General features: G+C 41.0%; 2 protein-coding genes and 1 long non-coding RNA gene across 4 annotated transcripts; 2 read left to right on the top strand and 1 right to left on the bottom strand.

The window, feature by feature from the left end:
- Positions 1–5,738: 5,738 nt before the first annotated feature.
- LOC115565194 (uncharacterized) lies at positions 5,739–6,310 on the bottom strand. Of its 2 annotated transcripts, none has more exons than XM_089263994.1 (3): positions 6,253–6,310; positions 6,090–6,191; positions 5,739–6,025 (listed from the first exon to the last, which is right to left on the bottom strand). In XM_089263994.1, exons 2-3 carry the CDS (start codon positions 6,165–6,167, stop codon positions 5,810–5,812), a joined length of 294 nt encoding a protein of 97 aa, XP_089120120.1. In that variant the 5' UTR covers positions 6,168–6,191; positions 6,253–6,310; the 3' UTR covers positions 5,739–5,809. The 2 variants fall into 2 exon arrangements, with proteins under 2 accessions (XP_089120120.1, XP_089120121.1); XM_089263995.1 differs by having other exon boundaries at positions 6,256–6,297.
- Positions 6,311–9,785: 3,475 nt separating this feature from the next.
- Positions 9,786–10,413, top strand: LOC149090661 (uncharacterized). The gene is made up of 4 exons (XR_016197447.1): positions 9,786–9,804; positions 9,849–9,973; positions 10,033–10,122; positions 10,194–10,413. It is a non-coding gene; the product is annotated as an uncharacterized LOC149090661 (long non-coding RNA).
- Positions 10,414–14,141: 3,728 nt separating this feature from the next.
- On the top strand, positions 14,142–17,628 carry rumpel (solute carrier family member rumpel). Its single transcript, XM_030390222.2, has 5 exons — positions 14,142–14,610; positions 15,756–15,915; positions 15,987–16,052; positions 16,108–17,198; positions 17,258–17,628. Exons 1-5 carry the CDS (start codon positions 14,372–14,374, stop codon positions 17,517–17,519), a joined length of 1,818 nt encoding a protein of 605 aa, XP_030246082.1. The 5' UTR covers positions 14,142–14,371; the 3' UTR covers positions 17,520–17,628.
- Positions 17,629–18,830: the final 1,202 nt, after the last annotated feature.

Here is an 18,830-nt window from a genome sequence, read left to right as displayed (position 1 = left end):
TGAGCTTTTTTCAGGAAATTCAGAGAGTACATTTATTTGCAGACGATTAAAATCTATTTTATATAAAGAAATAGAATTGATTGAGCGTGTAAATGTCGCTCGTCTTGGGCTCTCTCTCCCTATGTTCGCTCACTGCAGCTGAGTAAGTGAAGAAAAATAATAATAAAAAACAAAAATTTAATAAAAAATTATAACAATGCTCATAGTAAATATATAAACATATATGTATATAAAGTGTTCTTGGATCTACATTCAAATAATTTTTAAATAAAAAATAATAATAATAATAATAAAAAATAAATAAATAAATAATAAATGTTAATTAATTAATGTAAAAATAAAAACATTATGTTTAAAATTAAATAATAAAATTAAATTAAACAAAGAAAGTACCTACTCATGCATGCCTCTCGCTAGCTGCCATAGAGCTTGAATTTAGCTGAAATGTAGAGTCGGAAGTCCGAAGTCGGGCGAGTGAGAGATGAGTGAGTAAATTAATGGGTGACAGAATCTAACACGGGGACTCCACTGTGCCTGTAGAGCACTTACCTGCAAAGCTCGAGCTGTGTGTGGGCGCGGGTCAGCTGCTTGGGTACGAAACTTTTTGCCACTTGGCCAGATTGCTCAAGTGCCCAAGGAGGGCAGTCGAAACTGGCAACTGGCCGCTGCCCAGGCATGCACTTGGCGATAGTTACTCACCCAAATGTTTATCCCACTAACGCATGCCATACTTTGCGGAGCGCTAGCCGGGACAGCCAGCGTATGGTAGCTGGGGCCGTGGGGCTGGCTGGCTGGCTAGATGCTTGGACATCAAAGTTGGCAAGTTTCGGCTTGAGGAATTTTCGACAAGGCGACTTGAAACTTTTGTTACTTTGCAGGTTGTGAAGATACCTAAGCACAACAAGAAGAAAAAAAGAAATAAAAGAGCCAACAACAGGCCAGAACAAGAGCCGAAAAAAAGGACACCACGAAACTGGGCACACAGCAAACGGGCTAAACAAGACCAGCAGTAGCAGCAGGAGCAACAGGAGCAGTAGCAGCAGGAGCAGCTCCAACATGTAGCAGGCGACGAGCTTTGGATTTAATTGTTGTGTGTGTACTGCTGCTGCTGCACCGTAGCTGCCTGTCATATAAATTTGCCGGGGCAGACAGAAGGACGCTCAGGTGTCCTTAGTGGTGTTCTAATTACTAACAAACTTAATTTCCTACAAGTTATTTGCCCAAACCCTCGACGCTCGCTGTGCGACCAGCCGCAGCGTCTTATAACCACCAGCCACTCGACTGCATCTCGTGGCTGGCGCTCTGCTTGTAACTGCTGGCTTAATGTATTGCCCGCTTGCCTCTACTTGTAGCCATCCAAATTACTCGAAGTCTATTGCAATTGCTGCGGGCGGGGGAGAGGAAGGTACTAGCTCCAGAGAGGGATATGTGATTATGTATAGAAAATATTCTTAAAATAGTGAATCTATTCCAGTCTTCAATAAATGCTTGATTGTAGGGATCTCTCATTCATTAAGCTGATTTACCTAGAAAATGAATCTGATTACATATGTACGTATTCTTCAAACTACTTAACTAACATGTATTAATTTTATTTATTGAACAATAAGACATAAATAATAATAAAAATACTTCAAGGCCTGACTCAATTTTCATTTATAATTATGTTAGAATATTTGAATACAAATAAATAAATATCAATCACTCTAGCAGAAAGAAGTAATATATCTCTATTGGAAGGCTGCTAGATGAACCCCTTAAATAATGAATGTATACCAAACGCTTTAGATGAATAAAATATAAAGACATGTATATACATACTTTACATTTAAATAATTGTTTTTTTTTTTTTTTTTTTTTTTTTTTATGATTAGATTCTAATTCTATACAACATCAATGCTTGATAATAATAATAATAAGAATAACATATTATAATTTATATCTTAACACGCACAGTCACGATAATACATGATAAAGTAAACATTTTCCCAATGATTTAATATAATAATATTTTGCTGAAATCTATTTCAAGTTATTCTCCATATAGCCTGCAAGAGAGAGAATGTGAATATAGGCTTAGAAATATTGACTATGTTTCTTATTTTTTTATTTATTTTTATATTATATGTCTAACGAGAACATTTATTTTTACTCTTAGCTTGTTGGAGCTCACTATTCAATTTGCTAAATCAAGCCTAAATTTTGTTATCTCGCATCAAATCTGACGTATATAAACGTGAATATTTCAATAGATACTGAGTCACGTTCTTGATCCACGTCCGAGCTGAGCAGAGGAGATGCAGCCGCAGCGCCGAGTGTCATATCAATGTCCTGGTGGAGGCATTTCATTGCGAGAGGCAGAAGGCGGGAGCCGGAGCAGGCAACCGAGACTAAGTTGAAGTCCCAAGTTCTGCCGGCAGTCTGTGGCGCGGTCAGCTTTAAGCACCGTTAGACCGTTAGACCGACCAAAATGTTCATTGTAAATTATGCGCTTTGGTTTACAAATTGCATGTGCCGGCCAGGCCGAAGGATGTGGCAGGTCATTCGGTTGCCAGCGACAAGAGAACTTGACTTGACTTGACTTGGACTTGGACTTGAGAGAGGCATCGCATCGCAACCCCAACCCCAATCCCAACCCCCATCCAACCCTTGCTCAACCGAACTTCGTGTTGTGCTTTTATGTTGTTGTGTAACTAATGCGTGGTCAAAGTTGTTGCCATGTATTCAAATGAGCTGCGTCGCACAGGCTGCGGCTGCAACTTGTTTGGCAACTTCTTAGACATACTTTTCTTGGACTCCTCACTCTCCCTTTCCATACCTCAGTGCGCCTCTCTCTCACTCTCTCTCTGTCTCTCTCTCTATCTTTCTCTGGTCATCAGCATTGGAGTCGCTGGCAAATATTTTATGCTTTACGTGGTCAGGCTATGGCAGCTTGAGAAATTACGTGGTGTTCCGCATGCAGGCCTGTTCCACAACCTTACGCCCGCCCCCCACCACATACACATTGTCTTTTGTTGGGGACTTGCATTTAGTATTTAACATGCGCCGCCTAAAAGTATGCAAAGTTATTTCTTGCAAACCTTTTTGCGCCCCGAACTAAATGCTGCTGCGTCTAACTCGCAACGCCTCAAACTTGACTTTTTATCTCTCTGACGACCAAAGAGCCAGCAAACCACCACCCCCTCCCAACGCTCCCAAAACACTCCACCCGCCCCACCGTCCACTGTGTGCACTGTCCAGCAAAAGCTTTTGTGTACTTAGCTGAAAGCGCCGAAAAAAGTTGTAAAAATCGTGTAAAAAATTTGCGCAGAGAAAACGTGCAAAATGCGTTTAGTTCTACGTAGTTGCCACGCCCAACGTCCGAGTTTCTCTAATAATTTATTTTAATGATAATGATAATGCATAGCAGCTATTCGGGGTCGCATAATGACCGACATCGTCTCCGGGCTTAACTAAGTGACTTGCTCAGTGTCACACTCGTCCGCTCGGGTTAGGCCGGGGATGGGATTGACGTTGGGGCTGGGATTGGCTGAGCTGGGAGGGTCTTGGCTTGGTTTTAAGGTGCGTGGCTCGCGCCTAAAACTTTTCTTCTACACCAATAACTAGCCGCTGCCCCGTTCTGTCTCTCTCACGACTACCGCCCCCACCGCCCCCACCGACGAAGCATATAAAGTGACCCGGCATGCCTATCCAAGGGTCGACTGCGTGGGCGGGCGGATCGCTTGTAGCGCATCATTGTAAAACCCTTTCGGCGGCTACAAGACAAGTGCAAAGTTTTCGCCACAAAAACTTTTATAGAAGCATAAAACTTGTGCATTTTTCTACAAAACAAAGAAGAAACAAAGCAAAAAAAAAAAAAAAAAAAAAAAAACAGAAAAAATTGTTGAAACAAAAAAGTAGAAAAATAGGAAAAGAAATGGGAATAAACACCATTGGTCTATGTGCTTTTTTTCCTCTTCCTCTGCTGAATTTTTGTTGCCGCCGCTTAAAGCAAAATGCAAATAAAAAAGTTTTACTCGCTTTTTTTTGTGAACTTTTCTTTTTTTTCACGAAGAACTAGCTGGGCGCGGGTTGGACTAGAAGTGACCCATACGTCTTGGCCTTGTTGCGTCCCCAGATCGCACTGCACTCGCCTCAGCTGCTGCTGCTGCTGCTTCTTCTACCAATCTGAGCGCCACTCGGCAGTTGTTGTTGTTGCTGTTGCTGTTGTTGTGGTTTCTTCATGAAGTGCGACCCTTTTTTATACCACGCAATCGGTGGCAAGCAGCAGGCAGTCACATTTAGGCCATAAATATGCTTTTAAAGGCACATCTTGGGGGTGAGCGTAGCCACATCTTGGGGATTTTTTAAAGTGTTGCACAGCCTTCTAGGTGTTTGATATAATTAGAGATTAATACATATGTAATGTACAAAAAAATATATTTATTATGTTATATATTATCTATCAACTTTGTATAGAAACTTTTAATATTTTATAATGTATATTTTATATTTTTTATTTATATTTTATGTTTTATATATATTTATTATTTATATTTTATATTTTATATTTTATATTTTATATTTTATATTTTATATTTATATTTTATATCTTATATTTATATCTTATATTTTATATTTTATATTTATATTTATATTTATATCTTATATTTTATATTTTATATTTTATATTTTATATTTTATATTTCATATTTTATATTTTATATTTTATATTTTATATTTTATATCTTATATTTTATATTTTATATTTTATATTTTATATTTTATATCTTATATTTTATATCTTATATTTTATATTTTATATTTTATATTTTATATTTTATATCTTATATTTTATATTTTATATTTTATATTTCATATTTTATATTTTATATTTTATATTTATATTTTATATTTTATATTTTATATTTTATATTTTATATTTTATATTTCATATTTCATATTTCATATTTCATATTTTATATTTTATATTTTATATCTTATATTTTATATTTTATATTTTATATTTCATATTTTATATTTTATATTTTATATATTACATTTTATATTTTATGTTTTATATTTTATATTTTATATTTTATCAATATATAATATTTATACATATTTACTTATCTTCATCTTTATATTTAGAAATCAATATATTCAAGCGTTAAGATTTTTAATAGTTTGATATGCTATGATTTTATATATATAGTCGATTTTTTCTTAGAAATAATCTTGAAACTCATTAACAAAAATAATAATATAAGACTATCATAGAGTTAAGATGGTATAAATTTGCTTAAAAAATATTTTTGTAGCCAATTGCTTGTAATACAGTTTCTATATAAGTAATACAGTTTCTACATCTTTTTAGATCTAGACACATATAAATGATATTTAAGAATTTAGAATTATATGTAAATATAAGTATATACGAGTATGTGATAGTAGTTGTATGTTATAACAATTATTCGGAATATGAAATACGGATTTATTTATATAATACGGATTTGGTAATCTATAGATGAGCACATCATATAAGGTAGCAGCTGATGAGCTACTCAAAGAAATATTCACTGTGTTCAATTGGATACTCTGAGTATGCATCCAACTGATGCGCTTTCACCATCCCATGCCATGTGGTGTGGCATAGGTCACAATAGATTGAGCAAATGTAATAAATGAATGAAATAAACCAAGAGATGACTTGGATCTCAGCTTACATACGATAACAAATTTGCAATGCTCAACATATACACATAACACATATAATATAATTAGTTTAGATATTTTGATCTCTTATCCGTCCTCATGAGTATTGCATTGGCTATTTGCGCTTGATCACCTCCTGCTTCTGCTGCGGCACTCGCTCCCAGAGCGTGCGAAAGTGCGCGTCCGCCTTGCGTGGATTGAAATTGGCGATGGTGTCCTTCGAGTAGTTATGCAGAATCGGGGGCAGCTCCGCGGAGTCATCGGGGTCATCTTCGGTGCCATGGCCCAATGACTCTGACTCATCCACATCCATGAACTCCAGGGCATGCGACTAGACAATTATCGAAATGGTTCAGTTGGCTCATCGGGGGCTTCAGCTCCACGGGCTGACTTACCTGATGGCTGGCGAGGAGTGATAGCAGAAGTAGTGCGACGAGCAGCCGCAGCCACAGCCTTGTGCATTGGGAGGCCATCAACAGCAGCAATAACAAATACGACTACAACAACAATGCGCAATAACAATAAAAAATCGCAAAAAATAAAAATGTATTGGCTCACAACATTTTACGTTGACCAGCGAAACGCGACTGGCCTCAGCTCGTCATACGTCCAACTGTCGGACCCAAACAAGCACAGAGAGCGGGCGTGAGAGAGAGAGAGAGAGCGAGACAGTGGAGGTGGGGAGTGAGATCCCCCTACTTACCGCCCTCTCATGGCGCTAGCACCTGGCGTTTGGCTACACGTGCACCGCATACCGAAAAGCTGGAGCTGACCCTATCGCACTTGGTCTATTTATAGCGCGGTGCGTCATTCGCTGCCCCACCCCAACCCCCAATGGAGCTTAGCTTTTGCGAATGTGGGCATTTTGTTGCTGTTTTTAATTGCCTCCAACTGCCTGAGCCGCGCACCCCGCTTAAACATATGTATTTTCGATCCACATCATGAAAATGTTTTAATTTTCCTTTTTTTTTTTTTTTAATTTGTTTGTTTATTCAACTGTTCTGACTGGTTAAGCTTTGGCTTTTGGCGTTTGGCTTTCAATTTTTGTATTAATGCATGCGAAAATTATTAACCAGAACGCAGAGCAGAACCGGAACTGGAACGGGTCCGGGATGCGAACGCGAATGGCAATGCACGCGTTGAGCGTGTACCGGAACTCCTATAGCAAAATCAAAGCGATTCAGCGAAATTGTGACTAATCAATCAAAGTAATGAGAGTTTTACAATCAATGAAAATTGTGAAATTCCAAGCCATTTACATTGCAGTTGTGATTGTTTAGTATTCAACTGTTTCTCAGCTTACTCTCTGGAATAGAGTTGACCTGCTTTGCTCTATTTAGATGCCAACTTTCGATCAGACTAACTGTAGTTAGTGACTTGTAAACGCACTTACAGGCCCATTTATTAGCGTATATAATATACTATCTCTGACCCCCTACCACCCCCGACCAGCCGTTAGTTATTGCCCTCGTCAGGGCACGCGAATCGCCCACACACCTAAAAATTCAATTAATTTTGGGCTTATCAGCAAATGCAATCGCGGCCGGCTATGAACTCATCCATATGGTAGCGATAGGCTGGGTCCATGATGTATCTCTCTCATGTATTTAGTAAACATAGTTAAAGATCGTTATCCAATTAGTCAAAAGCTCATGTAATAAATTGCCTGAATTAAGGTGCGGAATTTTAATTACATAATTTACGCGTGCGCTCCATATAAATGGAGTAGGAGTGGGAGGAGGAGGAGGCGGTGTTTGAGTATGGGCTGTATTAGAAGAAAATATGGGCAAGTAATGTAAAAAAGTCAACATAATGAAAGAATTAGAAATTGTCTAAACGAATACTGAATGCCCTAACAAATTAATTTGAATAAATTTGTATTAGAGTAAATTTTAGCTAAACATTTGTAGGGGATGAAATTGATATGAAGTCAGCAGTACAACTACATTCATATACATATCTATATATGTATGTACATATGTACATATATAGTTTTTATGTTCATTAAGGAATTCGGAATACCCAAGGAAAAAAATTTGTATATATTATATATTATCATATTGGAGTGAAACGAAAATGTAAAGTTTTCAAAGTAAAATGCACGAGATGAAGGGCAAAATTTGTGGAAAAATTAAGGCCAACCCCATAGTAGATCTGTAGTTGTATAGATTAGTTTGGTATTCATTAAAGAGGCTTAGATATTTGCATTATTATACCATTAAATTTATATCCATGTGCCCCTTTAAAAGGTTCACTTCATTGCACTCAAGTCGAGCACATCGTACAGTCATTGTACTCGGGTATCTCTATGCCTATATACATATGTATATCTATGCAAAATTCTTTTGTACATTCCACTTTAAATAATGCATACAACTCTCTTAGCTTAGGGTATTGGGCAGAACAGAAAAACAAACAAGCCGAGAAATCAACGAGACTGTAACGCAACGGTTGGGCTGAAGTCAAAGTGCGTTTGATAGGTCATCTTAATAGAAAAGTACACGCAATTTGTGTGCCGCGTGTCATTAGAAAAAATGACAGTAATAACGATAATTATGAATTTTATCCGATTAACCGCCGCCCAAAAGGTGCGTGGGCCAAGTGACGGGGCATAAGTCAAAAGCAACGCAACAGCAACAACAATTAGCTCTTGGCTTAGCATACACATACATATGTATGTATGTGCGTAACAGGAGGAGTATTCAAAGTATTAAGTGCAATGCGTGCCATTGAACAATTAATTCTTATCTACTTAGCCAATGTCGAGTGGGTCAGGTTGGTGGTGACTGATGCAACAGTCAGTCCTCTGACTCTGCTCCCACTCGCCCTGTCACTAAACATTTCCAGTTGTATTTCCATTTCCATTTCCACTTCCACTTCCATTTGCCTTTTCATTTTCATTTTAATTTTCATTTCCATATTCAGTTCGAGCACATGTTGATGTCCCTTGCAACTAGCCAACTGTCAGGTAGCAGTCGGACTCAGGCCCGCCCACCCATCAATTTCCCACCTACTGGCTGTCATTTCTCACGTGTCATCGTGAGGAGCAACGGTGAGCTCCAATTGCGTGTCAAATGCGCTCAATTCTGTTATGACAATGCGATGTAATTAGAGGCCACGCATAGGCTCGCCTCATCATAATGATAATGCTAATGATGATGATGATGACAATGACGATGGCGCGTCCCGGCTAGCCGCCTAATGTATGACGGCCCCTAGCCCTATCTGGGTGTGTGCCGCACTTGATAAATATTATTGTAAATGGGCCCGAGATGACTGTCGTTTGCCTTCACACACACACACACTCACACACACACACATGACAGCAAAATGGGCACACTAGAGGCGTGCGCTCCTGAATTTGCATATGACAAGTAGCCAATGACTAATACACTTAAACACATGCACACACACACACACAAAGACTTTAGTAGTTTCATGCCCGAGCAGCTGCAGGAAATAGTTGGTTTCTTTTAAATCATATTCCTTGTATTTTTGTAACGATCTGGCAACAACTGAACTGAACTGCATCATCTACAAATTATTTGGATACCTGCTAGATGTGAATATCTATGGTATTTCAATACTAGATTAACTACTTCTTTATACTGGTATACAAAATAAATTCGGTTCATATCGATTAAAATCGATATAAGATATCATTTCTTCTGGGCTTGAAAAGTTATATTTGGTATTGGTAAATACAATCTACCACCTCTTCAATGATTCACTCAGATACATGGCTGATCAAAGCTTCGCTTTGCCAATTTCAAATCAATTTAAACTGAGAACCTTTTACTATACCTTGCATCTAGTATCATAGAGCTCAGCCTTGGCCCATTGGCAAGTTTTCTTAATCAACAAGATTTTTCTAGACGTGCCGTAGTTGACTTCGAAATATTCTATGGTTTTTAATCAATTTACCAATTTTGGATTTTAATTAACTTTTCAAAGCTGCTAGAAAAAACGTTACTAATTACACTAGACTAGATAATATCCCCATCACGCATTTACACTAGCGGCACGACTTTTGCTATGTCGTGCTCTTATCTAAGGGTATCGCCTCTTTTCACGATTTCAATAACTTTTACTGCTCCACAGCTGTCCAGGGTGAATATATAAAAGCGTGGGGCTCATTTCAAGTTTCAGTTCAGATTCCATAACCTGAAGAAGACAATACTTAAAAAAAATAATGCATTATTGCAAAAGTTCAATCAGCTTAGTCGCCTTGGCTGTGGCCTTGATCTGTCTAGCGCAGATGACGCCAAGAGCCAGTGCCGTACGTGCAGAACCAGTTCAGTTCCAGAACAGAATTAACTATAGTTTCCTTATTTGCAGCTCTGTACAATTGAAGATCTGAAGTCCAAAGCCGCATTAATCTGCGGTGCGAACATATTGACGGCGATCCCCTGTAAACTCGCTACCGATGTATGTTATCGAAATCGATGATTTTTGCGCGGAGTATTTGCCAACTGTCTGATGGGTATTTCTACTTTCAGAAATTGTTGGATCAAATCGATGCCATCTGCTCAATTGGTAATAACAACAACCAGCCGACGACAGCGGCCCCGCCCGCCGCAGGGGACTTGACGAAAGCATGAAGACCTTCCCTTAGTCGAGCCCATGCTCTACCGATATATGTGACCATGTAAAACCTTACCAATTGTACGTCCAGTTTGCCTTGTAAAGAAATATATTTTAGATACTTGCCAGCATACAGGCGTTTCGTGTATATTTGCTTAGAGCTGAAATAATGGGGCTCGCGGATGTTGGGAATCGGCCTGCAATCATTTTGTAATTGCGCTCGCTAGCGCGATTCCTGAACCGCAGAAGGCCGGGCCGAAAACCCGTTAGGGCAACTAATTAAAACCACTTTAGCAATGCTTTCTCAACTGTAAAGTTAGCTATAAACAACAACTCAAAGCAGCTGAAGGTGTGCATGTGTGTGTGTAGATTAAGAGACATATGAAACATGAAACAAAATTAAAATGCAAATAATATTCAGAGCATTTCAGCAAGGGCGCAGCGCTAGAAAAATTCCAACATAATTCCAAATAATATCACAACACCTGCAGAAGCGTTTTAAGTGCACAGACGCATACACGCACACACACACACACACACTCACAAACGCCGAGTGTGTATATGTGTATAAAAGGGGGTATTTCTTGAAAAATCGCTGCACTGGAATTAATTAATTCGCTGCTGCCGTTTTAGTACCTAGCAAAAATATGTATAAAAAGAAAATTATTCAGGCTGTGATATAAAAAATAGAAGAAAAAAAAAATTAAAATGATGTTCAAATCGAGCTTAGGTCGGGCGATAGGCGACCCAAAGAGAGCGCTACAATAAACGATCAGAGAAAGGAAATTTAAATGTATTGCATTCATATATAAGATCTTGCGGGAATGAGATAGCTTAAATAGAAATAGAAATATAAAAATGTGAAATTCAGGGTAGCGATCCATGCAAGAATATGTATGTATGTAAAAGCCAGAGCAAAAATTATTATAAAACAAATATAATACAAAAAATTGGCTAGAAATAAATTTATTAAATAAAAAACAAAAAATAATAATGAAAATATATATTATAAATATTTATTTTTTTATTTTTGAAAATTGATAAACAAAATATTAAAACAATAATAAGAATATGTATAAAAATATTAAATATAATTTAATTTACTTTCTCTTTTAAAAAATGATAATTAAAAAATAAAAAGAATAAAAAATGTATTCTGTAAAAATGATAAAAATATAATAAATAATAATAAAAAAAAAAAAAATAATAATTTGTTATTTATTCGCATCAAATATAACTTTCATTAATTACATTGAATTACAAATATAATTCAAATATTTTTATTTTGCCACATAGATCGGTTTTTCCCAACAAATTGCTTACCCTATCATGATTCGTATGAATCGTAACACTCATTTCAAAGCTTCAGCATGCGTCATATGGAATTTTTGATTCTGATAAAAGTCTGAGCTTACCTGAATGTATGTGGGTGTTTGTATGTGTGTGTTTGCACCTTTTTGCTATAATTCGCTCTCTTTCCCTATGCACGGTCTATGGCCCTCTCTGTCACACTGCCGTGTGCTGTAGTGGCACTTGCTGCTCATTTTATGCCTCGATTGGCAGCAAAGTGCAGACGCTTTTTGCAGTCGCAGCTGCTGCTGTAAAAATAGCAAAAAAAAAAAAAAAATAAAAAATAAATAAAAAACTGAAAACGCATTGCAAACGTTAAGTATAGAACATGACAGACAGTGAAATGCTAAAACAATTTCAGACATAAGCAATTCGACCAAAACTGCATCGCGACAGAGTCTATCTCTCCCTCTCTCTCTCTCTCTCTATCTCACTCTCTCTCATATTTGTAGCATATCCGCGGGCTGGGTAGCCAAATACTGCGCTTAGGGTGACCATATGTGCAAATTTTCAGCTGAATGAAAATTAATCAATTATAAATTAGTTGAGACTGGCAAATACCCTGTGATATTTTAGCTATGACCGATAGAAATGCTCTTTCGCTACTTTACTTGAGAACGACAAATACCCTGTAAAACTTTGCTTGTATATGGAGTAGAAAATACTGGGTATTAAAGGGTATGCACTGTCATACTCTTTGGCTTGTCTAGCATTTGAATATAGATTTTTTCGGCTCAGTCTCTAATTTCTAATCTTGTTGAACAATCTTAGGCTCAACGGGCTGTACCTAAAGTCGTATTATATTTAGCATTTATAAACAAAACATATCTATGTATATTAACATATACAAATATTACACGCACATTCATAGATTTTAATTCCACATATCTTCCATCAGAGTCACAGCTCATTTGCTGCTCGCGGAAGCATTTGCTGTAAATTGAGCAGAAAATCGTCTCGATTAGTCAGTTCGATCTATAAAAGCCTGGACACATGCTGATGATGCTCAAAACTCTCTGTCTACCAACCCAATGGCTGCGACCTGGATCTCTTCTATTGGCTTCGCGCTGCTGCTGCTGCTGTGCCTTAGCGCCTCAGCCCGGGCAGCTCCCTCCGTCAGTGACTTGGAGCAGCTGGGCGAACTGGAGCGCACGCTCAAGGAGCTGGCCACCTCGGTGCTGGCCATGAACGGCGGCTTTGCTGGCGGCGGTGAGTCTGGCCAAGAAGGCCTACTTACCGGGCTAACCGTATTAACTCTGGGCACTCCTTTTGCAGCGGACGTCAATGCTGGGGATGTGGAGAACGATTTGGAGTTGGACACCGACAGCTCGGCTATACTGGAGTATCTGAACAAGCTTTCGCTATAGACCAAAGACCAAAGTTTAGCTGACCTGCAGCAACCAAAAATTTACACAAAATAGAAATAATTTTTTCTTTCATTTTTTTTTTTTTTTGGTTTACCCATAAAAGTAATTTTCATAAAAAAAAACCCAAATAATAATTGAAAATAATGTATGTGTCTTACTCAAGTGCAGTTTGTGTGCATCGTTTACAATAAGGTCAAGTTCTGAGATTGGCGCAGATTCTTTTATTGAGATCGCAGTTAATCTGAAAATAACCAAGGCAATTTCGTCAAATTGACTCCAAAGCTAGCGACTAAAACAAAGTATATAGATGACTGCACATGTGTGTAAATATACGTATATTTGTATATATATATGTATATGTACATATGTGTGTATTTATATCTGTGTCTCACTGGCAAATTATGAATTCTAAATCTGGCACATTCTGTGGCTCCGTCTCGCTCGTGCGTCGGCCCACATTGGCCGCACTCGCGCCAATTACTGAGCTCAATTTGCGCGCTAAATCTAATCAAGTTAGTTTACGCCAGCGATTCCTACGCATTTGGCACCCCACAATCCATTCAGACACCGACCCACAACCCCAAAGACAATGTCTGCCAGCCTTTGAGGATGAGAATGATCTATGGTTCCGCTCGTGAGATGCAATTGACGCCGACTTGGGGCCAATTGCGACCTGAAGCCAATGGGCGGGCGGGTGATTTGATAAGCTTCAAGTGTCAGCTGTTCTCGCCACAAGCTGTAACTGTAACTGATCAACCAAACAATACCCTGTAAATGAAACGAAGTCTTGGGTTACTTAAGGAATGTTAGCACTACTTAAGCATTTCACGTTCTATTTTAAACAAGATTGCACATAAATATAGTTCATATAGTTCATAGAAACCTACCCACTTGGCGCACACTGCGTGCACAGGGTATTCATGTATAGTAGACGAATTGCCATTATATCATTTATAGTAATAGCTGCCTCAACAACAGTAACGAGCGCGACAAGTTCGCTGCTCGCAGCTGGCAACCGAAGTCCGCGACTGTTAGAGCAAATCTAAATCTGAATCTGAATCAGATTGTGAATCAGAATCATGAGCATTTAACAGGCAGCGCGCTCAGCTTAAGCTGCCCGTCCGTTCGCTCAGCTGTGCCAGACCAGACCCGAAGACCAAGACCAACTCAATCCGGGGATGTGCCGCATGTGCGATCTCTCAGTCAGTCTTCATGCGTCCAACTGTGCGGTGGCATTTCTTTTGATTCGACTCGTTGCGTTTCGCCTCTTCACGTTTTTTTTTTTCCTGTGTGTGCAACAACAACAGCTGATTCGATAGTTCTATCGATATAGCCAGAGATCTATCTGATTGTAGCTGTGATTATTGTGCTGCAAGATGCATGTGGACGAGCTGCGCATCAGCCTGCAGAGCTTCGGCTGGCCGGACTACGTGGTCTTCTGCCTCATGCTGGCCATCTGCGCCGTCATCGGCATCCACTTCTGCCTGCAGCTGCGCCGCGAGTCGCGCCAGCTGAAGGCCACCGGCGCCGAGGAGGCGGCCAGCAGTGCCGCCTCCTACTTGGTGGGCGGCAGGAAAATGAAAATCTTTCCCATCACCATGTCGCTTATCTCGAGGTGAGTATAATTTTAATTAAATTCTTCTTGTGAATCGGAACCTACGATTGAAGATAGCCAGCATTCAAACTAATGATAGGAAGATGAACTGCTGTTTAATCAGAATTTAGTAGAGAGTTCATAGTGCCTCACATCTTCCTAAATTTCCCATTATTCGATCTTTGTTTACTGGTAGCGTAGAGCACAAATATAATGCCAGATCATTAAATATATCGCTTGATCATCAAATGATCGAAAGATTTACTCTTGTTCAATCAAAATTAAGCTTTGAGTACAGAGCTAAGAATGTTTCTGACTTTCACAGATTTCCCTATGAACGGTATAAGATATCCTGAAGAGTAGAAATTCTTCTCGATCATATATATTATAAACTAATTTCACGTTCGGAAGATTAACTTTTGTTTTACAAGCTATAGACTCAAAATTTCAAATGTTTTGCTAAGCTAGGAAAATTTCATTATATTGTACAATGATCTTTCGATGTGAATCACTTGCAGATTATTAAATAACACCTTTTTATCACTTTTATTTCTCGAATCGAATTGGTTTTCTAGCTGTTGAAAGCTGAATAATCAAAATTTGAAATTTGAATAATCAAAATTTGGCAAATCTTACATTGCAGTTCGAATACTCTCACAATAAAAAGCATAAAGAATTATTTGAACCCAAGGCAGACTTGAGCTCTCTTCTGCACACTATTTCCTAGGTTAAGCTTATCACAATAGTAGCTATTATAATAGGCTAGTTCTAGGGCCTCCATGGCGCTCAATTCCAGCTGGGCTGAGCTGAGGGATTGTTCCACTTAGAGCTAGTTACAGCTGGAACTGTGAACTGTGTGAACTGTGTGCACGCTGCCCATCAACGCAGCAAATCAAATTGTGTCATAAGTGGACTCGTGGAAGAGCAACGACTGTAGACGTATGCCCGTATGTCGCTGGCGACAGCGAACAGTGTCGCTGCTAATTAAATTGCATAAAACGCTCTTTGATCTCCCCAAAAGAGGTTTTTCTTTTGAGTCTATCGTTTTTTCGGCTCTCGACGGAAACGCGTCCGACTGAAGGTCAAGCGAGAGGTCTACGAAGTTGATTCTCGTCAATTAGTCTAATAGCGCTGTCTCTGTCTCTCTTTCGTTCCATGCTCGCCAGCTTTATTTCGGGCATCACTCTGCTGGGCACACCCACCGAGGTATACCTGTACGGTGCCCAGTATCTGTACATCATGGGCTCCCTGGTGCTCATGGGCCTCTGCATGTTCTACATATTCTTGCCAGTTTTCCATGAGCTCAATCTGATATCCACCTACAAGGTAAGTTCTTAGCACTCACATTTGATCAAGATGAGACTGAAGAGTGTTGGGGTTTCTCCTGTTTTATGTAGTACCTGGAGCAGCGCTACAATCGCAGCCTGCGACTCTTTGGCTCGATTATGTTTATCATGGCTTCGGTAAGTGTTAGTGATTCCCTTCCTAGTGCTCCCTGCTAACTCTACGATCTCGCAGCTCCTGTGGCTGCCCATTGTGATCTATGTGCCGGCGATAGCCTTCAACCAGGCAACCGGTGTCAACATCCACATCGTGACGCCCTGCGTGTGCGTCGTGTGCATCTTCTACACCTGCATTGGCGGACTGAAGGCCGTCGTGTGGACCGATGTGGTGCAGACGCTGATCATGTTCGGGGCCATGGCGCTGGTGCTGATCAAGGGCACCATGGACATCGGGGGACCGGGCGTGGTCTGGCAGCGCGCCAAGCAAACAGCGCGCGTCGAGTCGCCCAACTTTACATTCGATCTCAGCGAGCGCTACACCTTCTACTCCCTGGTGCTGGGGGGCGTGGCCCACTGGCTGAAGTCGAATGCGATCAGTCAGAATATGATTCAGCGCTATCTGTCGCTGCCGACGCTGCGGCATGCGCGCATCGCCATCTGGACGTTCATCGGCGGAGTGCTGGCTTTTCTGGCCATCTGCGGGTACACGGGCCTGCTCATCTATGCGACCTATGCGGACTGCGATCCGCTGGAGACGAAGCTGGCGCAGCGCAACGATCAGCTGCTGCCGCTGCTGGTCATGGAGACGCTCGGCACCTACCCGGGCCTGCCGGGCATCTTTGTGGCCGGGGTTTTCAGCGCGGCGCTCTCCTCGCTCTCCACCGGCCTCAATTCACTGTCGGCCGTCGTCCTGGAGGACTTCGTGAAGACCTTTCGGCACGAGCCGCTGACCGAGACGCAGACGGCGTTTGTCATGCGCAGCGTCGTCGTCGTCTTCGGCGTGATCTTTGTCGCCCTGGTGTTCATCGTGGAGAAGCTGGGCGCTGTGCTCCAGCTGACGATCACGCTCACCTCCGTGGCCAACGGGCCGCTGCTGGGCATCTTCACGTCGGGCGTGCTGCTGCCCTGGGTCAACTCGAAGGGCGCCCTGCTCGGCGGCGTCAGCTCGCTCGTGGTCATGGCCTGGATGTGCATTAAGGCACAGCACGATCTGGTCACGGGCGACTTGGTCTATCAGCGCAAGCCCTACTCCACGCTGGGCTGCAATTACACCTTTGCGGGCGAGCGGCGTGCGTTCAGCAGCCTGCCGCTAGATGGCGCCATCAGGTGAGCCCCAACACTTTCATTTCGCATTCATTCGCCCATCAACTCAACTCGCCTTGCAGCGCCGCCTCGGACGCGCCCTTCCATCTGTATCGAATCTCGTACCTGTACTTCACGCTCTTCGGGGCACTGCTGACCATCGTCGTGGCGCTCGTGACGAGCCTGCTGCTGCGCGAAACGGACCTCGACGCCCTGGACACCCGCCTGCTGACGCCGTTCGTGCGGCGCTGGCTGGAGCGGCGTCGCAGTCGGCGCACGCAGCTGCCGGCGCAGAAGCTGGCGAAACGGACCAAGCTCAAGGCGGTGCAGGAGACGGCAGCGTGAGGCGGTGGCCGAGCCGTTGCGACCGCCACCGTCTGCCGGCCGAAATGTTCCTTTGGTAGCTTAGTAAATATTTAAAATTAAATAAAATACAATTCATAATTATTTGGTCTTTGTGCCGTCTCCTGCGAACGGGTTCAAAGCAGCAGCTTTTTTGTGTAATTAGAAAAAGGCCCGCAGTGATGATGAGCTGGAACAGCAACTGGAACTGCAAACGGGATCTGAGCCTCCACCTAAACCTTTGCCAAATCAAAGCAAACTACTAAGCAAATAGCCAAAAAAAAAAAACTGCAAATAAAGTAAAAAATACAACTGAAATTGTGGCTCATGACTCGGGTTTGGGCTGTGGCCGGCAAAGGGTTTGCTAATTGAATATTTACTGTATTTCATGTGCTTATGAGCACGTGTGTGTGTGTGCGTGTGTGTGTGTGTGGGAGTGGGTGTGCGTGGCAAGTCTACGGCTACTACTTATTAGCAGCCACTGGCAGCCCCTTGGCCCTGCCACGCCTCAAGTCTTTGTCTCTGCTCGTCTGTTTATTTGTATGTTTAGGTCGTTTATGCAGCAAATTGAATTGTTAATGAGCTGACAAATGTTTGCGAAATTAGTTTTCAGCCGGACAGCAACAAACAGCCGCCAGCCGAAATCTATACAAACTATAGCAGAACATAGACGTCAGACGGTCAAATTATGGAGTTAACCGTAAAAGCTATAGCTGGAGATCATTCGAGAAGAATCACAACTTAAATCTATGGCAATGAGAGAGAGAGAGAGAGAGAGCGAGTAAATACTCCTAAAGAAGAGAATGAATACCTATATATACCCATACCCATACCCACACCTATACCTATGTCTTTGCCTTTGCCTGTGCCTATGCCTATGCCTATACATAATTATACCTATACCTATACCCCTATACCCCTATACCCCTATACCCCTATACCCCTATACCCCTATACCCCTATACCCCTATACCCCTATACCCCTATACCCCTATACCCTACCCTATACCCTATACTATACCCCTATACCCCTATACCCCTATACCCCTATACCCCTATACCCCTATACCCTATACCCCTATACCCTATACCCCTATACCCCTATACCCCTATACCCCTATACCCCTATACCTTTATACCCCTATACCTATGCCTATACCCCAATACCTATGCCTATACCCCTATACCTATGCCTATACCCCTATACCTATGCCTATACCCCTATACCTATGCCTATACCCCTATACCTATGCCTATACCCCTATACCTATGCCTATACCCCTATACCAATGCCTATACCCCTATACCTATGCC

This window comes from Drosophila navojoa, chromosome X (genome assembly GCF_054131105.1).
Source record: "Drosophila navojoa isolate 15081-1374.11 chromosome X, UAZ_NAV_1.0, whole genome shotgun sequence".
NCBI classification, from domain to species: domain Eukaryota; kingdom Metazoa; phylum Arthropoda; class Insecta; order Diptera; family Drosophilidae; genus Drosophila; species Drosophila navojoa.
Note: the sequence above shows the minus strand (reverse complement) of the source record. Positions and strands in the feature narration are given on the sequence as shown.

Excerpts from the sequence above, each read along its gene's own strand:
- LOC115565194 (XM_089263994.1), bottom strand. The coding sequence starts at position 6,167 with ATGGCCTCCCAATGCACAAGGCTGTGGCTGCGGCTGCTCGTCGCACTA. Across the intron at positions 6,026-6,089 it reads CACTCCTCGCCAGCCATCAG|TCGCATGCCCTGGAGTTCAT; the intron begins GTAAGTCAGCCC and ends ATAATTGTCTAG.
- rumpel (XM_030390222.2), top strand. The coding sequence starts at position 14,372 with ATGCATGTGGACGAGCTGCGCATCAGCCTGCAGAGCTTCGGCTGGCCG. Across the intron at positions 14,611-15,755 it reads ACCATGTCGCTTATCTCGAG|CTTTATTTCGGGCATCACTC; the intron begins GTGAGTATAATT and ends CATGCTCGCCAG. Across the intron at positions 15,916-15,986 it reads ATCTGATATCCACCTACAAG|TACCTGGAGCAGCGCTACAA; the intron begins GTAAGTTCTTAG and ends TGTTTTATGTAG.